At 28.9% G+C, this 27173-nt stretch overlaps 5 protein-coding genes across 6 annotated transcripts; 2 read left to right on the forward strand and 3 right to left on the reverse strand.

The window, feature by feature from the left end:
• Positions 1-1121: 1121 nt before the first annotated feature.
• On the reverse strand, positions 1122-8986 carry LOC126846860 (tyrosine-protein phosphatase non-receptor type 21). Of its 2 annotated transcripts, none has more exons than XM_050586683.1 (23): positions 8693-8986; positions 8046-8228; positions 7788-7957; positions 6704-6801; positions 6539-6609; positions 6256-6411; positions 6105-6190; positions 5902-6034; positions 5689-5778; positions 5451-5623; positions 5241-5382; positions 4588-4661; positions 4363-4498; positions 4151-4297; positions 3959-4088; positions 3594-3878; positions 3288-3496; positions 3082-3206; positions 2926-3019; positions 2658-2858; positions 2430-2589; positions 2158-2321; positions 1122-1809 (listed from the first exon to the last, which is right to left on the reverse strand). In XM_050586683.1, exons 2-23 carry the CDS (start codon positions 8217-8219, stop codon positions 1681-1683), a joined length of 3147 nt encoding a protein of 1048 aa, XP_050442640.1. In that variant the 5' UTR covers positions 8220-8228; positions 8693-8986; the 3' UTR covers positions 1122-1680. The 2 variants fall into 2 exon arrangements, with proteins under 2 accessions (XP_050442640.1, XP_050442639.1); XM_050586682.1 differs by having other exon boundaries at positions 8046-8231.
• Positions 8987-10443: 1457 nt separating this feature from the next.
• LOC126846540 (omega-amidase NIT2) lies at positions 10444-12091 on the forward strand. The gene is made up of 6 exons (XM_050586043.1): positions 10444-10672; positions 10750-10896; positions 10961-11145; positions 11270-11438; positions 11502-11735; positions 11816-12091. Exons 1-6 carry the CDS (start codon positions 10591-10593, stop codon positions 11911-11913), a joined length of 915 nt encoding a protein of 304 aa, XP_050442000.1. The 5' UTR covers positions 10444-10590; the 3' UTR covers positions 11914-12091.
• Positions 12092-13404: 1313 nt separating this feature from the next.
• Positions 13405-14978, forward strand: LOC126846972 (uncharacterized). The gene is made up of 4 exons (XM_050586888.1): positions 13405-13642; positions 13724-13838; positions 14470-14562; positions 14628-14978. Exons 1-4 carry the CDS (start codon positions 13577-13579, stop codon positions 14852-14854), a joined length of 501 nt encoding a protein of 166 aa, XP_050442845.1. The 5' UTR covers positions 13405-13576; the 3' UTR covers positions 14855-14978.
• A 10-nt stretch (positions 14979-14988) lies between these two features.
• On the reverse strand, positions 14989-19006 carry LOC126846971 (sin3 histone deacetylase corepressor complex component SDS3). The gene is made up of 8 exons (XM_050586886.1): positions 18781-19006; positions 18675-18720; positions 18498-18611; positions 18242-18426; positions 16644-16904; positions 16425-16557; positions 15450-15534; positions 14989-15346 (listed from the first exon to the last, which is right to left on the reverse strand). Exons 1-8 carry the CDS (start codon positions 18887-18889, stop codon positions 15248-15250), a joined length of 1032 nt encoding a protein of 343 aa, XP_050442843.1. The 5' UTR covers positions 18890-19006; the 3' UTR covers positions 14989-15247.
• Positions 19007-19659: 653 nt separating this feature from the next.
• Positions 19660-27027, reverse strand: LOC126846213 (trafficking protein particle complex subunit 10). Its single transcript, XM_050585465.1, has 19 exons — positions 26795-27027; positions 26511-26731; positions 25699-25892; positions 25398-25596; positions 25207-25318; positions 24955-25142; positions 24677-24883; positions 24419-24604; positions 24102-24337; positions 23891-23997; positions 23146-23476; positions 22272-22395; positions 21940-22158; positions 21677-21871; positions 21345-21596; positions 20784-20966; positions 20511-20703; positions 20153-20287; positions 19660-19945 (listed from the first exon to the last, which is right to left on the reverse strand). The coding sequence occupies exons 1-19, from the start codon at positions 26859-26861 to the stop codon at positions 19851-19853; spliced, it is 3444 nt and encodes a 1147-aa protein (XP_050441422.1). The 5' UTR covers positions 26862-27027; the 3' UTR covers positions 19660-19850.
• Between the last annotated feature and the right edge of the window lie 146 nt (positions 27028-27173).

Here is a 27173-nt window from a genome sequence, read left to right on the forward strand (position 1 = left end):
GTGGTGGCTTCCACCCTATTATACTGTCAACAATATCGTTTACTTTGCCATTTTGACCGACCACATAGCGCTGTCCGTCGAACCGTGTGGTGGGCGTAAGAGAAATGTAAAATTTCAAATCGAATTCCATTAACAAATTATTAAATATTATCCAAATATGTTTACACCGTAAACGAACAATAATTCCCTAGGATATTGCAATGTGTTTGTTAATACATATTGCAGTTATGTGCAGTGATCCAGTGTCTGATGTGAGACACACACAGAACATATTTTTCACTCTCAACCCTTGTAAAACAAGTATGGATCTGGTTTTTTTTTTAAATGGGAACATTTTTTTTTTTAATGTTAGCGTATGAATTTTTAATTTTCATCAATCTGTTCGTTTGCAAAGACATTTCTCTTTATAATTATCATTACATGTCTTAATGAGCGTCTTACAGATCAGATGGATCCTGTACACCCTGTACAGGCAAAGTAGAACAGGTCATTTTATTATATTGTTAATTGAAAAACTATATGTAATTAGTACCTATAAATGTTTGAACAGAATGAAAACTTGTTACTGAATCAGGTATGTATTATAAAAAAATAACCGCACTACATCTTAGATCAGAACAGACATTAAATTAGTATTACAATTTTTTTTTTAAATAATGGATTTACACAATGGATATTACAACTACCATATAAATGGTATACAAGGAGTACGCAGATTAATATCTTATTTTAAGATTCGTGTCTATCAAAGTAGATGTTAATTATTTTGACAAAAAACACGCTATGAAAGCTGAATGAAATTAGGAAAAAAGTCTCACCTTATTACAAAAAAAAAAGATTGTTTATTCGTAAAAAATAAGCTGTTAACAAAGTTAAATAATTAACAAATGTATAATATAATATTGAAATATCAACATTTAACAAAAATAATAAAATTATTAATACCAAATTTTTAAATTAAAAAAAAATTTGTTCTTATAAACTAATATTAATCTTTCCAATGTGTATTTTGCACAAATTCAAAACAATTAGTCACAAAGAGCATGTATGAACAAACAACTTTGACGATAAAATTATTTATGTTAATTTGAAAAAAAAATTCAACATATTTATATAAAAATATTTATAGTAAATTATTACACTTGTAATGTTTGTATAACGCAAACTGTTCATTAATTCTTCTATTTTTTTTTTTAACGATAAATTCTAACAAATTATACATTAGTAATACTTGATGCCAAAATGGCGGCAATGACCTAAATAATAATTACACTCCTCGTGTACATTATATGTTTGTAAATACTTTATTTACTAAGTTACTCATATAATAAAATAATAATAATAAAAATAATGATGACAATTTTAAACTCAAATCAATGTTAGAGAAATAAAATAATATTAATGAATTAATTTCATTTTAGAGAAAAAAAAAATTATGTAAACAAAGATGAAAATAATACTAAATTGCCGATATTGTATAACATTAATTGCGTTACACACGGGTAAATAAATTTGTTCATCGAAGGACGTCTTAGTCATTAACCAAATACTAACGTACAGACATACACAACAGCACATATATATTATTTCATACAGTCAATACATTTAAAAAAGGTGACCCTGTAACGTTTACCGATATTTTGAGCACAACAAACTGACCACAACAGCTGTTGACGGCAATTAAATTAGGCGTGAATTTTTCAAGTAATAAATGAGCAACGAGTGTACAAATTTATATTGAGTGACAGTTTCCACAAACAGCATGCGCTGGTGCCGAGCTAATGATATTGTTTTTGGTATGTCCAATTCCTAGAAAGAAAAAAACGTTGATTTAAATTTAATATTATTTCAACAATTTAAACAAGTTTTTAAAAAATGATAAACACAACAAACAGTAAATACCATATCTAAATTATCATGGTTTTTTTTCTTGAATAACGTTGTCTATATGTGTTATTGTTACAACTTATAATACAAAAGTCAAACCATCTTGTCACTTCCTTATTTAAATTATACATATATATATATATATATATTTTTTTTTTGTTGATCAATTTTATTGTTTATTATTATTATCTCTATAAATAGGCCATCTCGTCTATTTTTTTTTTAATGTTGGTTTTTAATACATGTTTGTAATTTGATATGAAAACATACTTGATTGTGATCCAAGGTGTACAACAGTAGATCACTTAATACTGTAAGGCCGGTTCTTCCTACTCCCGTACTGCAATGCACGAGAATTGGCGGATTACGATTTTGTCCAGTCGGTATTTCGGTTATGGTGTGTTCTCGAACTGAACTCATTTCTTCCAAAAAACCTGCAAATAAAACAAAACTCAAAACTTCAGTGCCGGTCTTAGGGCAGAGGACGGCGCAGCGGGGCCGCGGCCTTGAGTCTCGGCAAAATTAATTCATACTATACTAACCAAGAAAGTGTGAAACATTTGCTGGACAGTCCTGTTCGGCCCACTGAACGTATTGCAAGTGCCAAACACTTCTGGATCGTCTGGACGAGTTATGTTGCAGTTTTAGTTTACTAGTGACACAATGTCCCGTTTCCTGTGTAAACTGAAGCCATACGTGGTACTAAAACAAAATAATTATGGAATCATTACCAAGTAATGAAGTACACACTGGTAAGCATGAGCACACACCTCGCCAAATTGTACAGAATGATCAGCCACTGTTGGAAAGTATTCACCGTAGCTATCGTCTGAGGCGTTAGTCTTTGGCCAAGAAAGGTCAAGAATAAGATGAACACCCGCCTCCCACACCATTTGCCAAAAGTGATTAACGGTGCCTGGTAATGGGGTTTGTGTGGCTATGTAGAATCTTTGTTCATTTCCAACTGAAGCCTACAAATACATAATTTTACAAAAAAATTGCAAGCAAATTGATTACAACAAAAATTGCACAACTTACTGTTATGTGAGATGCATTAATGTAACCAAAACGATTTTCCTTGCTCGGCGATAACCGCACTCGATTTTCTTCATACGGAAGAATATCCTTGTGTCTGAAACGATAAATTCCATTAGTGGAAAATCAAGATAAACCGCACAAGTATTGATAATATACCTATTTCTCGAATAATTCTCAAGTACAAACGCAGTTGAAAATTCAGCGTTGGGTTTAACTTTTGTTATTTTATCGAATTCTTGAAACAGTTGAGCATCTTCTAATTTATGTTGCAATATATTGCACTAGATGTCAAGAAAAACAAATGTGTAAAACAAACAAATACAAACAAACAATTACATACGCATTAAAGCTATCAGCCATACCATGGTATCCTTTGAAATGGTAGAAGGGATGGGAAGTCCTGAAACAGTGGAATGGCGTTGATTGAATTCTTCACTGCTAACGCCGCCTCCACTCCTACTTAGAGTTTTACTTTTACCAGCTCCGCCTAAAAGGCCAGCCCATTTCCGACGATTTTTACTTCTGCCTTCTTTCTTTAACGTACCACTATTGCTGCTTTGATTTGAAGAATCTAACAATAAACCATTAGTTAATCAAATGGCCAAACCAAATGTGTACATCATATCATCATAGCCGTTTATTTATTGAATGTTTAATAAAATAACTACCAAAGGACTGTTCAGCCGAATGACTAATTATTGTTGAATTAATTTGTGACGAAACGTTTGAACTGCTGCTAACATCTAAAGCGACGTTTTTTACCGGAGTGGTTTCCTTCTGTGGTTTAACCACGTCTTCTTTTACAGGCTGAGGCGGCGGCACTGGTTGAGAAACTTTGGTAGGTGATTTAATCTCTGGAGCCGACTGCACACTGGCAGCCCGACTACGAACTTCCTTAGAGTTCCACAGCAATGGCACATTTTCGTATATAGGCTCAGTAAATTTAGCCACAACTAATTTTAAAAATATACAATAATATGTAGATTTGGTACATTGTAAAATATCATATTTCAATTGCCAATCAGATGCTTACCGTTATTACAATTATGAGGTTGTTCGTTAACGAGCAAACCAGTGTGTGGCTGATTTAAAATTGGTCCATATTGACCCATATAGTACATCATGTTGTTACCATTAAAACCACTTCGAAGTTCGTTTAAATTCTAAAACGTGTCAAATCGATTTGTGAGTACATAGTAATGATAGAATACAAAATTGGTTATACCTGTCTTGATCCCAGTAAAGCGTTCAGATTCGTGTAGGTCCTATGGGTATCCGTGTTGGACAGCATATGGCTAGCATTGTATCGTTGTGGTGCAACATGAAAATGATGAACCCTGGATGACAACAGGTCTGGACTAGAGCCACTCACCTGTAGAGTATTATGTGATTATTCTGTTGTGAACACGGGAAAAAAGTATTTTTTTTGTAACTTACTGGATTTTGAATATACCCCAATGGATATGCTCTGGCTAAATCCGGTGTACTATTACTTATCGGATAGGGTGGTGGTGGCTTATATATTTGTACATACTCAGAATCTCGAGTAGAAATATCTAAATCTGATGTTTGTCTGAAAACATAACGATAAAAATGATCATTGATTAGGTGTTGGCCAATTTCAAATTGGATATCGAAATAATAATAACAATAGGTACACACCCGTGAATGGGACGATCAGTCGATGCCATGTTGACCTGTGTCACATCAGGAAATTGTTTATAATCATTGTTAAACTATAAATACATAATAAAAAAAATTATAATAATAACATTATTATACACATGATATATGAATTTTGTTGAAAAAGCAATAAATATAAAAAAACGGTAAATCATTAAAATTCAATTAAAAATTCAATTAATTAAATGTTATTATAGTTCAGATATAAATAAGATAATTTTACGATGCAATACTATCATTGCTCATATAGATTATAGAAGAATGTAAAATCAATTTAAATTTAAATACAGGGCGATTTAGACAAGATGAACCAGACATTATCTCAAAAGATAACACTTAATCGTTTTTTTTTAAAATTATGATAGGCTTATTTAAGAAAAAATATGATGTATAGTCTAAATATCATCATCAAGCTTAACAAGCTTTTAGGCTGAATGCTGCCATCATGAGATGATATGTTTCTAGACCTATTCGCTGTCTGGGACACGTCGTCAGTCCGTCGCTGAAAATATCTTTTGGACAATTTTCTCTAAGTTATTACAAATTATATTTCTAAATACCAAACTATTTTAAACATTTTTTTGATTGCAAATATCTTTAATAAAAATAATTACTAAAATTATAACAGTTACCTGATGAAGATTGATGTCTTGATGACTAATTGATGTAGTAGGAATCAAATTAGCATTCTGATTGAAGTAATTGCCTTGTAAATATTTACGCTGAACAGCAGTTTCATAATCAGGGGCCAAACGATAGGAAGGCAATTTTGATCTATTCACAAATATTATTTTATTTTATAAAAACCATAACAATGACGTTAAATTTATTTTCAGGCTCACATTGACTTATGTCCAGTTTTGTCTAATCGAAATTTTTCACTGGTTTGCGAAGATAAATCCAAACAAGAGGTTGATTGAGCACGGATACCGTTCAAAGAAAACGGTCCTCTAATAACATTCGAGTCAGGAGTATCTATTGCATCTAATTCATCGCGGCTGCTGTCGGCATTATTCTGAAATCAACAAATATAATTGTAATTGAAAATTATACCAGAGTTGTTATAACTGTAAACCTCACATCAATTTGCATATCTAAAGACTTTCCTAATACATCGGCTTTGTTGTCACCAGTTTGATCAATTTTTTCATACAATCCGTAAAACCTATGCTAAATTGTTAAAAAAACACGTCAATAATCAGTAAAAATAAACCAAAAAACTATCAGCACAACATTATTAAGTTGACACTAGACAGCAGTATTATGATTGAACTGTAAAATAATTATATATACCTGTAAAATACACATGCTCCATACATATTTAGCAGTTTCCACATCGTTGCACTGAAACTGTATAAAATTGTCATGTTGTCCTTCCATGCTAAAATATCTTTTATGGTTTATTACATTTGCTATATCTTCCCATCTATGAAATTTTATATACATGTATTGATTACGTGTCAGAGTTAATAATTATCTATAGTAAAAACACTCACTGATAAACTGTTACCGTTTTGTTTTGATTTTGTATGGTTACACCTTTGAGACTTATAGCTAATGCAACTTCAGCACTATTATCGTCCTAGAAAAATATTTCCTGGTAAAATCTTATAAATATATTTTTCCCCCTCCGTTTATTTTATATACTTTAACGTGAAATTTTTCCTGTCCGTATCCTTCTAGATGTTGTGCAGCAACAATATAATACTCTTCGGCAGTCCCTTGGGGTAAACCCGCCAAAGCCAAGTGTTGACAGATAACAGCTTCGACGAGACTCTCCAGGCGCTCTTGTTGTGTTAAATGCTAGTTTCAAATAAAGATAAAGCTGTCATTAAATTTAACAAAATAACACCATTTAGTTAAAAAAAAAAAAACACTCAAAAATAGTGTAGCTGACAAGAGAACAATAAAAGTATAATATTTCTAATACCTTTGGAAATAAGGCAAAGTCTTTAAGATATTCTGACGTATGCTTTTCTAAATCGTGGTTTCCAAATTCGGCTAAAACATAATTCAAAATGTATAATTAAAAAAATATTTATATATTTTTTTTTAGTACAAAATAATAATAAATAAGATTATGTGATGTTATTACCTTGCATACTATAACTAGCTAATAATACTGCTTGATCAGCATCGCATATGATGCGACCTTCGATTACATCCATTTTTAGTTGAAGAAAAAAGTGATATCTAAATATTTAAATTCAAATAAGAATGTATTAGCAAAATATTCACCAAGTTTTTTATATTAGTATATATTCAAACAAATATTAATAAAGCATTAATTATAAGTTATAACAGTTCATTAACATGAAGTAAACCAATAATACACTTATCACATACTGTCATTGTCAAATTGTCTAAAACGTTTACCTAAAAGTGAATATACTGTTCTCCTATGTGAATAAGGAAAACCAATTTACACTTTCCAAAAACATTATTAAAGCCTCTTATGTGTTTATTTACTTCAAATTAATAATAAGTTAAGGATAAATTAACATAACAGATTTATCATTTGAAAAAGTATTACTTAAAAACCTTAGTACCATATTTTTTTGGTATAAAACTCTTTTCTCTAAACTAAATGAACTTCTTACTTCACTATATGATTTAAAAAATGTATGAATCTCAATTACAGAAATGCGATATCATGAGCTATTACTGTTAAATAACATAAAAAGAATATGAGAAATAGATAACAATTAATAATAAAATGTAATTAATTAATTAAGTTAAATTTAATTTATTTAATTGGATTTTTGTATTTTATAATTAAATTTAAAGATTTCAGACTGGCTATGAGTAATATTCAAGTGATAAACACGAAAAATAGAAACTTATTAGAATATCACAATAGGGATTTTTTACTTTGCTTCAAGTCATTAATATTGCTAATACCTATTTTTTTTTTTTTTAGTTTCTTTAAGTAAATAGTATTATTATTATTCCAATTTTATAAATAATAGACATAACAGTTTACATACTATCGTACGTTTTAAGCGGTGTCCACACGGCACACCTAAACTCTTTTTAATATAAACGTTGTGGCCAATATTGTTTCTGTGTAAATTTATAGATTTACAACTGCCAAATGAGAAACGAGCAACAATTTTGATAACAATGTTAATGTTTCTTAAGCAAAAACAATTAAAAAATAATGTTAAATAAGTACTAACCTAGTCATTTCATCCTTTATAAATGTTACATTAGACACATAGTACATCACTCTTAAATAAAGGCTGAAATGGCATGCAAACTTATCCAATTGTCGTTTTAGAGGTCTGCTTAAATCTACCCAACGAGGATTACCACTACGTGATATGTAGCGCAATCCTAAAATTTCTGGCTGTTAATAACAACATAATACAATTTTATTAATTAACTTAAAAATTAAATACTTGATAAATATAATATTAAATGTATACAACCAATACCTGGTGTAAACCCAGTCTTTGACAAACGCTGTCTAAACATTCTTGTCCCACACTTTCTGCAGAGAGTGTACATTCTATTGACGTACTATCCAACAATTCAACACAGATGACATACAACGATTTTGATACAACGTTGTATTGTCGACTTTTTTTTAGGCGTATTTTGAATGGCATTGTAGATTTCTTCTAAAAAAAATTAATTAAAATTAGTAAGTTATATTGTAAATATTTTATGAAAAACATATAGTACTAATTTAGGTATATAATTTAATTTACCAACATCGTTTAAAGTAAAATTAGTAAAATAAAACACTCGGAGTACTTACAGCATTTCTTATACTAAATTATTATGTACACAATTGAGTAAACATTCATATAGATGACAGTATCGGTGTTAAATCAATAAAAATATAATTTATTGTATTTCTCATTAAACTTTTATGAAATAATGGTGCTAAATGATTAAAAATCAAGCACTATTTAAAATAATACTGATTATGGTAACATCTTGTGCCATCAATATTAGGTCATATTTTATTACAGTAACTTTCAAATTATCATTTTTTTATCACATACTGTAAGTTTGTACACAGACAATACTGTTTACCAGGTATAAAATGTATGAAAATAAAAATATGAATACTCACTTTGATCTATACATGCCCAACAACTAGACACAATAAGTACGTGCCCACTTATAGTACATAGGTATATACTATTTCTAGACGAAATAGCTGGTGTCCACTTGACAAGAGGTCAAGTGAAGACTCTGCTCTTGAGCATGTTTATTCGCCTGACTCAAGTGGTAGGCCAATTATACATACCGATTAACCATTTAGACGATGGTTTATATTAAGTTTTTAAAATCACAATTATTATAATATACGCTAGAAACGAGAAAATTCACTTCTCAGATTACTTGACAATGGTAACGACACGACGTGAGAACTCAAGACAAAATTGATAACGTAATCATTTATCATGCCGTTAGTAACGACGTCGTACAGTGTAGCCAACCAAAATGGGTGCGGACATTTCGACGACACAGTACATAGATTTTTTATTTCCGTTTTTTAAATTTTACCATCCATTTCAAAAATCTTTGAAAAAATACTCTTAAAAAGACTTCTTCACATTGCCACTTAAGCCAACATTATCCCAAACACCCAATTCAGTTTCAGAGCCCCCCACTCGACCACCCACCAACTTCATCGCACTGTCGATAATATTTTAAATGCACTGGAGAAAAAAGAATTCTGCCCCGCCGTATTTCTAGACGTCTCCCAGGCATTTAACAGGGTCTGGAACGATGGCTTATTATACAAATTAAAAAAGTTCCTCCCAGCTCCCTATTACCTTCTAATTAAATCATACTTATCCGACCGTTCCTTTACTATTCGTCTCAAAAATAGCTACTCAAGACGCTATTCTATCAAAGCAGGTGTCCCACAAGGAAGTGACATAGCTCCTTTCCTGTACTCTGTGGTTACCCACGACATACCAAAGACACCCTACACATTCCTTGGCACATATACGGATGATACATTAATTTCAGCATCACACCACGATCCTCAAATTGCTAATCAGATGCTCCAAAACCATCTCAATATGATTAATTTATGGGCAAACCGTTGGAAAATAAAAATAAACGAAGCCAAGTCCACTCAAGTAACTTTTACTCTGCGCAATGCCGACTGTCCACCCGTTTCGTTCAACAATAAAGTAATACCAGCAGAAAATGAAGTCACCCTCTGTTTTCCTCGGCGCAGTTATCGCTGCGTGGGTGCATGTGAAAAAAAAAACGTCTCCATAATAATGGCCATTAATAAAAGGTGTTTGGTTATCTATTAGTTAACATTTTGTGTTTTAATGTTTAAAGATTGTGTACAACTTTGTTTGAATATCCAATGTCGTGTCGCCCATGTGTCAGTTGCAATGTTCAATTAACGATCATTTTTGTATTTAGTTTCAGTGATTCCAAAAGTTACTATTTTACACTTATCCAGTATCCCCCTTTGACCGAACACCACAGAAATAATTAATATGTTATACCATTAATTTAACATGTATTTATAATCAATGGTTCTACTAAGGTTAGCTGAACGAGTAGCGACTCTATAGTCAGCCCAAGGCACGGTTATAGATAAACGGTTATAGTTTATCTATAACCGTGACCCAAGGTTAATGTTGTTGATAAGATTTCTTAATTGATAACAGGTGTGTTATCTTAAATTATCATTGGTAAAAATAACTTACCGGTATTCTTGAATAATTATTCTTGTTCACAGTAACAGGTAACTTGAATGGTATGATAAATTTGTAAATTGAATTTCATTAAAATCACATTTAATTATTCCGTCGCAATTGAGATATTGTTAATAGCAAATAATTTGTTGATAAATCTTATCTAATCTTTTTTTTTTTAATTGATTCTTTAATTCTTATGTGAATATTAAATTAATAGTTTTATGATGTATTTAGATTAGTCTATACAACGCGACTACCAGACTAAATAAATTAGTGTTTGTTTCTGTTATCGTTATAAATGTTAAGACGTAAATCAAATAAATTCTGTTTACAAGTTTTGTGTAGCTACAAATTTAGAATGGCTTCCTCAGAATCTTCAGGTAAATTGTTTATAATATTTGGCAACTTAAATAAAAAATTATTGAACTTTATAAATAAAAAACAATTTTTTGCAAAGGTTTTCGCACAGCTTTATTACAAATGACAGTGACTGCAGATAAAAAAGCAAATGTTTCGATGGCTTTAAAACGGATTGAGTTAGCTAAAGCTAATGGTTGTACTTTAGCCATATTACCAGAATGCTTTAACTCGCCTTATAATACAGGTATATGAAACTATGGTTAAAAAGTTTTTACTATGTTCATTCAATTTTATCGCATTTCGTTTAGCTTTGTTCAAAAAATATTCAGAATCCGTTCCTGATGGTGAAACTTGTCAGGCATTATCACAGGCTGCGAAAAAAAATAAAATTTACATTGTAGGCGGATCAATTCCAGAATTATGTGACAATAAAGTTTATAATACTTGTACAGTGTGGGATCCTAATGGTAATTTGATAGCTAAACACAGAAAGGTAATATTCATTCTTTATTTTTAATGTACTTACATATTATGTTAATATTAAACTTTTTTAAAATATTATGGAATTATAATTCATGTATAAGTATAAAAATAATTAAATGTATAAATGTTTTTAGATGCATCTATTTGACATTAATGTACCAGGTGGTATGTGCTTTAAGGAATCTGATGCGTTAACAGCTGGAAATACTATAAACACATTTGAAATAAATTCTAAAAAAATTGGTTTAGGAATATGTTATGATATGCGATTTCCTGAAATGGCTACGCTATATCGAAAGAAAGGTAAAATAATTACTCTATTACATTTATTGTCAATACAAATTCTTAATTTTTCTAATTTTTTAGGTTGTGATATGTTAATATACCCAGCTGCATTCAATATGACAACAGGCCCACTACATTGGACATTGTTAATTAGAGCTCGTGCCATAGATAATCAGTTATTTGTTGCAACCGCATCGCCTGCTAGAGTTACCGATTCTAAATATGTAGCTTGGGGACATTCAATGATTGTAGATCCATGGGGTAAAATATTAGATGAAGCTACAGAGAAGGATACAGATTTATATATAGATCTTGGTTAATATTTTTCTTAACAAATCTTTTACACTTAATTCAGCTCAATTTTTTTTATTGAATATATTAATTTTATCTTACAGATTTTTCAGCTAGGGAAAATATCAGACAGCAAATACCTACCGAGTTTCAAAGAAGAACTGATTTGTATGATACAGTCGAAATAAAAAATAAATATTAAATACTATTTGTCATAAAAATAGTTTGCCATTAAAATCCTAACTATATTAACTAATAAGTTACCAAATAAACAATTATTACTTATACTACCTTTTCTGTTAGATATTAATTTAAACAGTTATTTGTAGTTTTTTTTATTAAATGTTTATAATTTTCTGTAGTTTTAGGACAAATATATGTACATGTATTATTAAATTTCGAATTTAAAAGGTACAGATAATGTGATAGCTGTTCAAGAATAATTATTAATAATAATTGAGCAATATATCATATATATATATATATATATATATTATATTCTTCAATAAACACATATTACATTACATAGTTCTAAATAATATAATATGTTTATCTGACTAAATCTCAATTACACTAGTTAAAGTGAAACAGAAAAAGAAATAAAATTATGATTTAAATGTTCACATAAGTAAACAATTCTATTCATTATGATCAGGTTATCAGTGTAGTGTTAGTGTTAGTATTAGTGTTCAGTATTAGTGAACAGAATATCTGTGTTATAATAGCATAAGTTAATATGTTGCTTGTTGAAAATTGTATTTTAATTACACCTAACCGTTATATTTTAGAATAAGGGACTGGACAAAGTTGAAAGGGGCAAAATATGTTATGTCTGAATGCATTCATTATCAAGTTATGGATGCTGGTATTTCAATATAAATAGTTTGAGTTGATTTCCATAAATTGTATGTCTCCTTCTCCACTCAAAAAAAAAAAATATATATATATATAATGTACTCATATATATAAGTCCGGACGTATAATACATTGTATACTATAATAATTATTAACTGCTCACGTATTATAAGTCTGGACTTGTTATATTATAAGTTATAACACTATGAACCATGATAAGGTTAGCATAGAACAGACAAAATAGTATATTCTTTGGTATTAGCATCATATTATTATGACAGTTGAGTGTTGACACTCCCTTGACAGATGATTACCAACTTCCTCAGCTGACAGCCACCTGTTTGACTGTCTCTCATGAGTCGTGACCTTGTATTTTGTAAGCAAATGTGTATTATATATATATATATATATATAAAAGAACAACATTATTAATATAAGAATATAAAGCGAGCTGCCTAATTCGTGTAGCCAATACATCACAGCATACTAATCAATCGAATGACACAATTTTTGTAATATAATAATAAATAATATAATGGTAACAAAACAAAATATGAACATTGATATTTTTAAGTTAAACAAAATAATAAGCAATTTATTATTTTGATTCTAGCAGGCAATTAATCTACTGCTAATATTGCAAACACAAAAATAAAAGATAATAAAAATATAATTCAGATCCAGATATACAAGTGGTAGTTAATGACTTGCCTCTAATTAACTTACTCTAGGGAGTAAATTTATTATTCATTAAGAGAGTTTGGTTGTCTGTTATCGTAATCTTTAAAGACATTGATGATATGTTATCAGTTAACACTTTTTTAATAAATAATAATATTTACTTTATTGTTTAATTTTCTAACACAAAATATTGATAATTGTGAATTTTATATACTTTTTGTTATTAAATTATTGTGCTCATTTTATTAAAATAGTAGAACATAACTGTGTTATAACCTTAAATTTAGGTTTTTCATATTTTAAATATTAAAATTTAGTTTTTTTTTAAAATGTCAGACAAAGCAATGCTAGTGCTCGGAGAAGCACCAGAGTCTGATGACGAAAACCTACAAGATGTAAAACATTACCTCCTATACAATTTACTTGTATAAATTATTAGATTGTTAGATTGAGTGTTCGGTTTTTATAATTTTTAGACTGAAGCAAATAAGAGCGATAACATGTTTTATTCAAATACTGAAAATAAAGCCATGGGAAATGATTTAAAGGAACTGGAATTGGCTATGAACTATTATGGTCACACTACTATGAGTGAGTTGATATATTTTTTTATTTTGGTACGGTACAAATGTACAATCTGTGTTTGGGTCAGTATGGACGGTTGAGTGAAGACTACAGTGTATTATGTTCATATACTTTATGGTAGTACTTTTTGAACAAAACCGTATAGATAATGTTATTTTTTCAAGCCTCAATCAGGTATAGTTTGCAATGAGTCAACAGTTATGCAGAAATCCTATAATCTGCCCAATCAAACTGTAATCTGTTCAGCATATTCATAATTTTGAAGTATAAATAGGAATTATTTTTTATCATAGAACAACATTTTTTTAGATCAAAATAAATTGGATTTAGATATATACATTTTTGACCAAGTTATAACTTATTAAAGTTAAAACACATTTGAAGAAAAAAAAACCGTTCCTGTATAAAATCGTCCATTTTGTTATAAGATATAGAATATTGAGCACTTTATGGTCAGTAACTGTAGGCTTCGCACACAAATAAACTTTAGTGGTTTCCGGAGCAATTTAAATAAAAATTATAACTTATTTAATAACAAATATGATAAATCTAGTTTTTAATCGTTTTAAATCTTGTTAATGAAATGCCAATGTACAGCCTATAATAATGTTCATAATTTAAGTAATTATTTTATTAGGAGGTGGACGAATTAGACGAAGAAAAGAAGATCATAATGAACAAGCTGATAGTTTTAAAATGTCAGAAGATACACTACTTCATCGAAAACTAAGTATAACATTTGTCACTTATGTTGTTACTCGAATACAATAATTGACATCATTAAATCATTTACAGAAGAGAAAAACATGCAGTTTTACTCAAATCTATCGTCATTAAGCAAACAGATGTTTGTAAATGCTGTAAATCAAATAAACGAAACAGACCAACAGTTAGTTAAAGCTCAAGTATTACTTCAAGATACAGTTACCAGTTGGAAATACATTGAACAAAATTTGTCCCATATAAAGAAAAAAATGACAGATATTTTATCTGAAGAATACATACCTAAAGTAAACATTTAATAAGTTTACTAAGTTAATACTTAATACCAATGGTAAATAAATAATAAATACAAATAAATAGTAAAAATAAATGTTAAGAATAATTGTACTGTTTTATTATTATAATCGGCAGATCAATGTAATATGAATATATAAATTTAATATATATGTATTTATAAAAACTTAATAGTACTGATAATTTTAGAAAACAAATTTACATTTTCGATTCACAGGTCATTATATCTTATATTTGAGTACTAAATCCTACTTTACAATACTATTATACAAGTTATGGTTATAAAATATATTGGCAAATATTACATAGTATACATAATATTACATAGTAGACATTTTCAAAAAGCCAAAACAAAAAAATGTACTACTTCAAATTTTACATTAGTAAAGTTGCTAAAGTCAAACAGCAGCTCTACGTTTAATTGACATTTTGCCTTTTGAAAGATAAGACAGGTTAATACGAAATTTGCTATTGTCTGCGGTTTTCTTTACCCAAATCTAATAAAAAAAAAAATACATATAGTATTAAAAATAAAAACCTGAAAAAAATTTGTCGAGTAAATATTTTTTGCATTGAATAGTTTTGAAAATGTTTGCTTACAGTTTCATTTCCTATTGCGGATATGACGGCTGCAAATTTTGAAATTTGTCTTCCTTCAACAAACACAGGTTGACCTCGATGATACCTAAGCATTAGGTTATTGTGATTAATATCATAATTTTTTAATCACGAGAAGAGAACATTTTATATCAACTTGTTATTAAAAATAGCATTATGGAACTTTAACCTTATTAAGGGGTTAAGAATGTTTCAAAAACTTAATTATTTTGTTTTTGCATTTTCTTGTAGATATTTATTTAAAACTTAAAAATTGTATTTATTTATTTTATTTTGAAGAATGCATTTAGTAAAACCTAAGTGTAAAACTTCAAACGCGTTTTTTTTTATACTATCTTTTCAAAGACACTGACCACTACATTTAAAAACCACTCTGAAGGATTTCAATACATTTATACAGCTTATTCTAGGCTTGAAAAACTAGTGCTAAATCAAAGGATTATTTTTTTTATATCAATATTTTTTCTTTTCTTTTTTTATAAACAAACAAGCGCTTTTTTCCTTGAAATGCGTACATTAACTTTCAGAGGCTGTCCAATTTGAAAACAAAAAAACTTCTATTAATTAAGCATTAGTTTTCCATGCCGGAATATGCTGTAGATGATAAATATCATTGGAATCCGTCAAGAGTGGTTTTTAAATTAAATTAATGGTCACCGCAAGGAACTATTTGTAAGAGAACGTTCAATAGTCAAGCAGATAACATGGTCCAGAATTCATATTTTGATTTGAAATTTCTATAAAATTTTCTTGAAATATAGTGTAAAAACTTGATATTACATGTCAAACAAATAAACATAATACAACAGTTTAAAAAAATTGTTTTAAATGCCTTTTTTTTAAACTCTCTTGATTATCTCTAACCCCTCAAATTAAATCAGACATTCTATTAAATGTATAATTCATGAATCACAAAAGTCGTATTATGTACAGCATACATAAAACAAATGTTCATACCATCTTTTTTCAAACAACAATTTTCCATCTTCAATCCTTGTATCTGGGATGGCCGACGACCCTTCAGTATCAGAAGTTTGGCTTTTTTTTGGACTCATATTTCCAGTAGAGGAACCCGAACTCGGCAAGAAACCTAAAAAAAATTTTTATTCAAGCATAACTTCCACACATGAATATAATATTCAAAATGATCATTTTTATTAATTAACAGTAATTTACCTGGTTTCCTAACAGATGAAGAATTTACTGTGTCACGTGGCTTAACTGTAGTGGTAGTGGTAGAAGCCGAAGATATTGATGCTAGTGCTTCTTGTATTGCTTTTACATCGTGATCAATTTCATTTTCGTCGAGCATATAATCAATACTTGATACAGGAGGCGGTTTTCGACGTTTTTCTTGAGGAGCTGGTACTACAGGGTCATTAGGCCTTCTACGGAGTTTTCTTGTCATGGCTGGTTTTTGGTCCGTCGAGTCAGATGCTAGAAAAAAACATTAAGAACTAAAAGTTGAAAAATTGACACAACTATTGGTTTAAGTTCGCTTTAAAGCAACACCATTTTTTTTTTGCAATTTTGTATTGCCATCTTGAAGTGTTTTTTATGCTCATTACGAAAATATCAGAAAACTACAAATTCCTCTAGTTCGAAAGTTATAGATACTTGAACCATGTGAATCATTATTGCACAAAACTTCTGCGCCACTTACCTCACCATCTATTTCAAAATTGAACAGCCATAACTTTTTAACTAGAGGAGGATGCAGATTTTTTTTGATTTATTTATTCATAAATTGACGCCTTCCCAATAGGCAAAGAGTACAGTTAATACAAATACAAGTAGTATTAACAATGTGACAATTAATATTCAAGGAAATATAAAAACAATAAAAAAGAAACAATTATACATGTACAGGGTGGCCCACAAAGATTTGACGAAATAAATAACTTTTGTTCTATTGAATATTTTTGAGATTCTTTTTTAAAATAAATTATACTCATTTGCGCTGTAAGCACCACGGTTTTTATTGCACTTACCTGTTTTACTTAATTTAATTTTTTTTTAAGTAAACCGCGTAGTTATTTTTATCTGCGCGCGTTACCTACAGAACTCCACCTCCCGTCATCAGTCATCCACACTTTCATAAGAATATAACTTTTGAACGAATGAATAAAAATACAAATTTTTTTCACCAATTATTTTTTAAAAATTATTTTGAATAAAATGGCTATCTTGAAAAAAAATAAAAAAATGTAATAAAAAAAATAAAAAAGTAAAACAGGTAAGTGCAATAAAAATTGTGGTGCTTATAGCGCAAATGAGTATAACTTATTTTTAAAAAAAAATCTCAAAAATATTCACTAGAAAAAAGTTATTTAATTTGTCAAGTCTTTGTGGGCCACCCTGTATATATATATATATATATATATATATATATATATAAATACTTTAACAAAACCGATCTCTTTTTCATGGCTAAAGAATCATAAAAGAAATTAACTTAAGAACAAATTTCATTGCACTCCATTAGCATTAGGTTGACAAGCGCGAAATAATTATAGCTTTGACGAACAGGGAAATTATAAAATAATGTACTAAATCGTAGGTAAACTGAGGTAACGTTTAGAGGGATAATGTCAAGTTTTTCTGGACAATCAAATTTACTATTCAATAAACCATGTATTCAACAGACGTCAAAGGTTCGCTGCCGCTAGCTAGACTAGCAATTTCTGACTAAAATGTACTACATTTTAAATGAACATTAAATGAACAAAAAAAAAGGTGTAAACTTGTTCCCACTTATAATTTTAAGTACATACTAAGTTCCATAGTCATATTATCATGTTCAATTGCTTTTTTCCTTTCATTTAATTCAGTAACCAGAGTCTCTGTCAAATCATTGTTGCGGTCTTCAAACTCTTTGTGTGCAAGTCGACGTTCTTTTACATATTCTCTTTCAATTGATTCAAGCAAACAATCTCGCCATATATTGTTCATCAATAAACTAAAAAAAATTAAACAAATAACTTAACAAGGTCAGTTAATGATACAGAACCTAACTAAATATTCTTTTACAGGTTTTTTTGTTGGGCCTCTAATTTTTTCAACTGCTTTACATATTCTACATGAGTGCCCTCTTTCAGTTGTTGTAGTTGTTTTTGAATTCCAGCTAGCTTGTCTTGATAAACTCTGCAAAGAATAAAAATTATTTATAAGCAATACAGTTCTAATCATACTTTTGCTAATGGTTACTGTTCTTGTATTTCAGTATGTTTCTCGCGGTTTTCTTTGCCTTCGTCTGAAAATAAAAAAAAACGTAACAATATTGTAAAAATTGTAGGATTACTATTAAATTTACCGTCGGAATCTGAGATATCCTTATTTCCAATTTTGTTGCTTATTTCGTCGTCATCCAAGGAAAACGAAGAAGTTGGCGACACATTGATGTCACGGAGAGACATAATCATAAAAATATGAAAAATTTACAAAATAAATTCGTAAACACAATACTTAATAATAGGTTAGGTTAGACAAAACAATAGATATTATACTGGAATATATTTTTCGATATTCCATTACTATTGTGAGATATCTAATTTCTTGTACCTATAAACAAAACAAGTAAACTGAAAATTGATAAATGATAATCACTGTTATCACGCCAACTACTAATATTTTACCACAAATAAACCGTGGTAACTACGCTTTACCAAAGACTTTACAACTAAGCACAAAAATTGAATGAACCGCATTACCTATGCGTTAATTTAAACTTTTTAATTATATTAGATGATTTTTAATGTATTAATTAATTATTAGTTCATTTAAAATATTTGCTTACACTATTTAAGTTATGTCAATAATTAGTTTTGTTTTTAGAAATTATTAGTTAAAATTTTAATTTTTAGGTATTTATATCAAATACATCGTCATAACTCATATTAGAATTGTAAAAACAAAAACCATTTTCGGTTTCTTGTACTCATTGACAAAAGCGCTTGAACACTGAATACTTTTTTTTTTTTAATGCAAATTAATTTCGTATAAGTTTCATTACAACTGGACATCAAAACACCGCACCTTGCCTTGAAAGTTAAATATACAAATTTAAATTCTTCTAAAATTTGGAGTCTATTAACAATTTTGTACAACTATCACAGTATGGTATCAAAGGGATTATATATAATTTCTATACAATAAACAACAATTTTCAATAAATTAACCCTGTACAGAAGCATATATTTTTTTTTTTATAAAAACCAAATGGCAACAAGAATATTAAAAAAAAATAGGTTTGTTTATATAAATATATTTTTTTATACTTTAATATATATTTGTATAGAATAATAAACTTAAAAATATAGCTACTATGTAATTAACATGAGCAATTTGACTGAGGAGAATTTGTTTACAATAATATTAGAATAATTAGGCATCTGTAGTTACTCGTGGTAATACGTGTGCTTGGACTCCTTTACTTGCGTTATACACTTGACAAGAGGAAAAAGGAGCCATCTTAGATTCTAAAATAATAAACACCAAACATTATATACATGTTAATTCATTATAAGTAAGTATTGGCATTCGTACTTGAAGTATAATAAAATAAATGTAATTATATAACAAATGAAAATGCATTATTTTTTATCCAGTTTTTTGACACAGTATTTGTATTTAATGGTAACTGTTAAACTAATAGATTGGTATAAAAAGTACAAAAATTAACTTACCAATATTTTGACGCATATTAGAAGGATAATATTGATACAGGTTCAATGTAGGTATTGGCAAAAATCCACTTATCAATGGCATTATTTCAATTGATACACTTTGAGTTAATGAATTAGGGGAAAATGTAATAACATCTGAAAAACAACAATAAATTGCAAATTTTAATACGTTTTAGGTATATTAAATTATTTTATATAACAAAATATTAAATATTTTATACATTTTATAAATATGATGAGGATAAACATGCTTAATGATTATATTACTATTTTATACTCATTGTTTTTGCATCAATACATACTAATATTTTATACAGCAAACTTAAACTTTTTTACAAACAATTTTAAATGTACATACCAGATCCACGTCCACAAACTGCCCACATAGTTTTATCCGCAACAATTTCATATTTGAATGAAATTTCTCCGATTGGATTATTTGGTAGAGCAGTTCTTTTAAAATTTGCTATATATGAACAAACTGTGTTTACACGACAGAATTCTCCATTTTTCCCGGCCATTTCAACACCACTTTCAATCACCACTTGAGTCTATTTTAATATTTATATATTATAATTTATAAAAATCATTTGATGATAAAGTTTATCAAATTAAAACAAATGTAAATTACCCTGTAATTGTTAACCATAAACTCATATTTTAATTCATGCGAACTCTCTTCTTGATGGGTCGATGAATATTTTAGTTGAAAATTAAATTTAAGGGGCTCAATTAGAGTACCCATTGTGTTGTTTTCTGTAGATGACAAATCAATTTCCCACAAATAACCAATCGTTTCACCATTCTTCAAATGCTAAAATAAAAAAATGATTTTATAAAAAACAGTTTAGATAATTCATCAAGTCCATCACCGTATTAAAAAAAAAAAAAAAAAAATGACAAAATAAATAGCTGACAATAATTACAATAGGTTACTAGTCTAATAAACAAAACTAATTAAATAATAAAAATTTGCAAAAATTACAAAAAATAAAATTAGTGCTGTTATTTTGAGGTAAATACCTCTGAAGGGGAACAATAGAAGTTCTTCAAGTCCACAGCATGCACTCTTCAGCCTAAATTTAAACCCCTCATATTATATATAACCCAATTAAAAAAAAAACCAGATAAAGTAGACATAAAAAATTACAGATGACTTGTAATGTTAATAAATATATTAACTTATACTTACAGTTAGTGTGTCAAACGACGGGTTCAATGAAGTTAATTTGACAGCTGTAATGGTAGGAGGTTGACTGACCCCAATGATTGTGGGTTTAGTCAATGCCAAGGGCCACTGAGTGTGACAACATATGTTAATACCAATAAACTTGCGAAACTCACATGTATGTATGCGATGAAATACGGTTAGTGGCAGACTAAAGTCAATAGAAACGCACATCACTTCTTTGTTATCGGATAAATTATCACATTTCACCCATAACTAAATAATGCATATAACAATTTTAATTATAAAAATAAAAGTATCAGGAAATATTATAGAATTCCATAGTAATGATTTACTTTATGTTGCACAGTCCCAGAATGATCTTTTAATGGGGGTAGTAGCGCCAACAGTGTTATGGGCACAGATAATGAATGTCTCGAGTTTATTTTTAATAAAGTTGGATCGATATAAGCTTCAGAACTGAAATCGGAATCATCGGCGAGACAAAAAGTCAGGCCAGGTGTAGAATGTAACCTAATTTTATCAATGATCTAAAATATGTATATTTTACTATTTTAGCAATTAACAGTTTAATCATGTTGTAATATATTATATATACTTTTTTTGATTTTGTGCCGAACTGAAGACAAAGTATAGATACTTCTTCGATCCCAGCAAACAATCGTTTTCCATCGGAGAGATTGAGCCAGGCTTTAGGAGAAGTATTTTTTAACTCAAACATTAGAGTTGGCATGTTGGTCAACAGTTCTAGTTTATGTTGAACAACAATAGACATTTTATCGAGAAAATAAACTCCAGATTCCTTATTTTTTGAATCCTAAAAAATTATACAAACTATTTTAATATTCGATTGCAGACCAAAAAAATAAAAAATATTACTTTTTTTTTTTTTTCACTATAAAGAACCAATTTTATTTTGAATGTACTTACATGTAATGTTAAATTTATATTATTAATTCCTGGCACAATAGTCACATTCTCATCAGAAATTGTATCACAAAAGTCATTTTTACTACAAATAGCTGAAGGTTTCCTTCTTTGACTATCTTGTCGCCTGTAGAAATGTACCAAAATTTCCATTTTAAAAAATCACATATGAATTATAAATTGTTACATAAAGAATATCAAGCCTTGTTTAGCTTTGTCGTATTTATCTCCAAAGGTAAGCTTGACGAGGAGATAGGGAAACATCCGTACATTTTAGTATGTAATCATACATGTAGATAAATAACTTATCTAGTGAACAATTTAAAATACCAACATAAATAGATTAAATTTATTTACATCAAACAAACATTTTTTTAATGTACCAAACAAAAATTAAACTATAATACAGTTAACAGTTCCAAATTTTACTAATTCATATTTTTTGAACTGCTTTATTTTTATTAATTTAAATTATACATTTTTTTATTCTAAACAATACACAAATATATCCCAACCTATCCCACATAAAGATAATTTTGTTTACCAAGTTCTGTTGTACACATTTAGATCAATGTTTTTCAGTGGGTAGGGTAGATGCTGTGGGGCGGCAAACTTGTTAGTTTTTTTAATATAGAATACTTTTCAATCATACCATTTTTATTTGTATTATCAAATTTTTTTTTGAATTTTACAATTCAACACATTTTTACATGGGGGAAGGGGGGGGGCTGCTCAGGGAGAATGACAGTTTTAAAAAGGATGAGAACCACTGATGTAACAGACTAAAGAAATATTTTTCTACTAAGAAGGTACAAATCTTAAAAATTAAATTTGTATGTGTTTTTTTTTTCAAACAAAATAAATAAATACTACCTACCTTAGATACGATTTCATGTTTTGACACGAAGTACCGGTGGATGCCAAATGACCATCTTGTTGATATATATGATTATAAGTTATAGGTAGTCTATTACTTTTTTTAATATCGAAACTGTTTGTCGTATTTTTTGGCATAACAACTTTACTTTTTTTTTTCTTTAAGGTAGAGCCAAGAATTAACGATATGGCAACTTTTGGACAGACTATGGTTTTAGGCAGATTACATTTAAACTTCAATGACACTAGCAATGGAGATCCGTTTACATCATTACTGTTTTCTATAACTATCCGATCCAGTATAATGACATCATCCATTGGATACAAACATTCTATTAACAAATTACACAAATAAAGGTGTAACTAATTGTATAGCTTTAGAAGCAGTATTGGGCAAAATTTAAATTGAATAATAAATAGTGTTTTATTTGGGAATAAAACGATTCTCGTAACTCAATAAATAATAGACAATCTGTTTATTTTTTATTATTTAGAGAAACACATTATACTACCGAACTTAGTTCATTTCAAATTTATTTTAAAACACTTAAAATAATGAATAAAAAAATTATTGATCTAGTAATAAATAACAAATAATTTTGTCGTAACTAATCAAATAATAAACTGTGTAACAAAAGATAATTTTTTATTTATCGCTTCAGCTAGTTATTATTCGAATAATGCCCAATCTGTTTAAAAGATATCGATCGACTCTACTTAAATGCTTATTTTCTTTTGTTACTCACCTACGTTTGATACTTTAATCATATCTAATAACTGATCAAAATGGTCTTCCCTAACTTCTATGCTGCATTCAGACGAAGAAGCTATTTGTAAACATGTTTTTACGAATCTGAAATATACAAGTGATATTATTAAAAACTACACGTTTTACATTATAAAACAATTGGTCTAAACTATTTGTTAGTAAAGTAAATTTAAAAAAAAAAAACTTACTGATCAACATTTCCAATTTTTTTGAAGCATTTTACTAATTCTAAATTTGTTTGAACTGCTAATAACCTCCAATTATCTTGTTCAAACAGTTTGAGCGCTTTTACTAAAAACATTGTTCGCTTGGTGGTGTCTCCAGATAGCGTGTAAAATTGGGCTAATTCCAAACCAACTAAACTATGGGCACATCTCATTAGCTTGTTATGTTTGTAAGTGCTAATAGCTAATTCGGCAACTTCCTTGAAAATTATTTTTAAAAAATACAAAATGTATTTACTTACTTAAGGTAGACAGTTTATATCAGTTTATTTTTTATTTACCAAGTAATGTATACTAAACGCTTCCGATGACGAGAGGGCAGTTTTAAGTGTTGCCACCGATTCAGTCGCAGCAGACAAGTCATGGCCACTTTGCATGCCACTACATAAAACTTGTACGGTGTGAAGTTGTTCAGTGGTTTGGACATCACCTGGTAGTAAACCACATAAACTACCCAATTTGTATAACTATCATAACACAAATAAATAAATCATTAAATAACTCAATATCAATAAACAATTTGTTAAAGTATTGCATACTTTTTTTAGAGAATAATACAAAAGTGGAGCGGTGTGATATGAACACTCTTCTAAAGTCAATGAATTTTTAACCGACTGACAAATAAGCAGAATTTGTGTACAACACTGTAAAACCCAACATGCAACTGAACCAGGTGGACATTCGATTTCTAATGTCTTCAAATCACTAACTGCCTGATGGAGGAACTTTAATGCTCTTTCTGCTACCTAAAAAAAAAATGTAAGAACATCACAAAAGCTTAAGAAATTTATTGTAAATAATAAAAATATGTAAATACAAGCCAAGGCTTTGGAGCAGCCATTAGTAGAGATGCCTGGCGAGAAAATAAATAACATCTAAATTCAAGGAATGATAATTTTCTATTTTTAATGGCTTCTCTTTGACTCCGGCTAATTTTTTCCATAAATAATACGGCGGCCCAGCGTTCTAAAACACCTTGAAATTCAGTCAACCACTGAGGAACGTCTATAAAAATAAAAAATGAATATAAAATTACTCACGGTAAAGAAAAAAATGTAGTTGTACTTACTTCCAACTTGAGAATTCAATATGAATTGAGTAAACATGGCATCTAGTTCATCATACTGAATTAGAGCTTCATCATGGAGTCCAAGCATTTCTAGAGCAAAAGCCAATTCTTCCTAAACAAATTAAGTTAGGCGAAATATAAAAGTTCTTATCTACAGCTATTGAAACAAATGAGAATCAATTGAGAATTACCTGATATAAAAAATACTTGCAAAAACTCCAAGATGAATCATTACGCTGTTCCCGGTAATTTCGTATGTTATCTTCATATTTTAAAAATAATCTGTCAAAAGCAGATAAAGTTAGAAGACGAACATTGGTTATCAGTGCTCGCCAAGCACTACTACCACATCTTAATTCTGATTTAGGTGGATTTATAACGGATAAACATCTAAAAATATATAAATAAATATGCATGAAATAAGGTATACATGGTATTATGTGTGTCAATCGCAAACATATTTAAGCATTTAAAAAGTTCTATACTGCTTACCGATCTGCTTTCTTTTCAGCAAAGTCACTTTTGATTTTATCAAATACAGTTGTTCGAGGTAAAAGCTTGCTGTGTTTTCTCAGATCATAAGTTTCAACTACAATAATCACCCAATCAATTATGTTGTGTTTGTTCATTTCAGTCATCCATTTATCAATTTCATCTCTAAGTAATGATTTATAGACTTCCATATCCTAAATTATCAAATATATCAAGACATCTTGAATAAAATTTAACAATAAACCATAGATGTAAGATAATATTAAAATTAATATAGCCACCATAAACCATAAATTCATTCCAAAACATTTTTTTTAAAAATTGTATACATAAAAAGGTATATGCTAGATTAACCTTCAGCAGTCTAACTTTCAGACCATAATATAATTAAATGAAAATAAAAACAGAGTAACTTTGTGGATAATATAACATAATATAATGTTAAAAAATGTGTTAATTTTTAGACTGTTTTTTTGAGATTTTGAAATGGAAGGGTTGAATTATATCAACTTTTGGCCACAATATTTAAGTATACAATATAATGTATTATTTCAGATTTATTAACACATAAATCCAGTGATTAAAATGTCACTGAGGGAAAAATTAAACTTATTTCAGCTTTTCATTGAAGCTAATAGGTATGAAATTGTTGAAATAGAAAAAGTTATTATAATCAAAGCATTATTGTTTAAAATTCAATTTATAATTATTACAAATGCATATTTTATGTATCATAATTGAAAACTGTTAAGCTTAAATTTAAATTCTATTTCATTCTATAGTATTTTAAACAAAATACTGTAATGCCATACCAAACACTGTGTCCAAAATGTATGCATTATCGGCCGACCAACCAGATTTCGGCTACTAATCTGCTCAGCAACTGCATCCTTATTGAAAGGAACAAAATCCGTAGATAATGTGACTAATTTCATGGGTCTACCATACAAACGTCTCCATTCGATTGGTTCTTGGCCAAGTGATTGACTGAAAACGGTTTTCAACCCTTCGAACAATTCTTTGTCACCAGCATCTAAATAAAAGTATACATATAGGTAAAACATATTTTACCATTGAGAAAATAGTTCATACTTACATGTAATCATAGGCTTATGATCGGAAATGCAAAGGACATCACTACGAGTTGTAATGTTGCTAGACATTATTTCATGTTACAACTTATACGTTAATAAACACAATAAAAATCATTGTTCATTTAGCTCTAGACTCTGGCCAACAATAAATTGAGGCTTATTACATTGAGAAACAATTATTAGTAGCAATTAATTAAATGTTTTTTTTTGTACAATTGGCCTAATTTATTTTTAAATTTTGTTATCTTGTATCTATTTTTTATCAAAAAGTGACACAAATCAAACGATACCAATTGCGTTTGTTTTGAAAAAAAAATACCCAATTAAGGATAGTTAATAAAATAGTGATAACAGCGATAACGGTGATAACAGCGTAATGTC

Source organism: Adelges cooleyi, unplaced genomic scaffold, assembly GCF_023614345.1.
Source record: "Adelges cooleyi isolate 19-005CV unplaced genomic scaffold, UGA_ACOO_1.1 ACOO_flye_CR_arks_rails_tigmint_CR_PRNA_9, whole genome shotgun sequence".
NCBI classification, from domain to species: domain Eukaryota; kingdom Metazoa; phylum Arthropoda; class Insecta; order Hemiptera; family Adelgidae; genus Adelges; species Adelges cooleyi.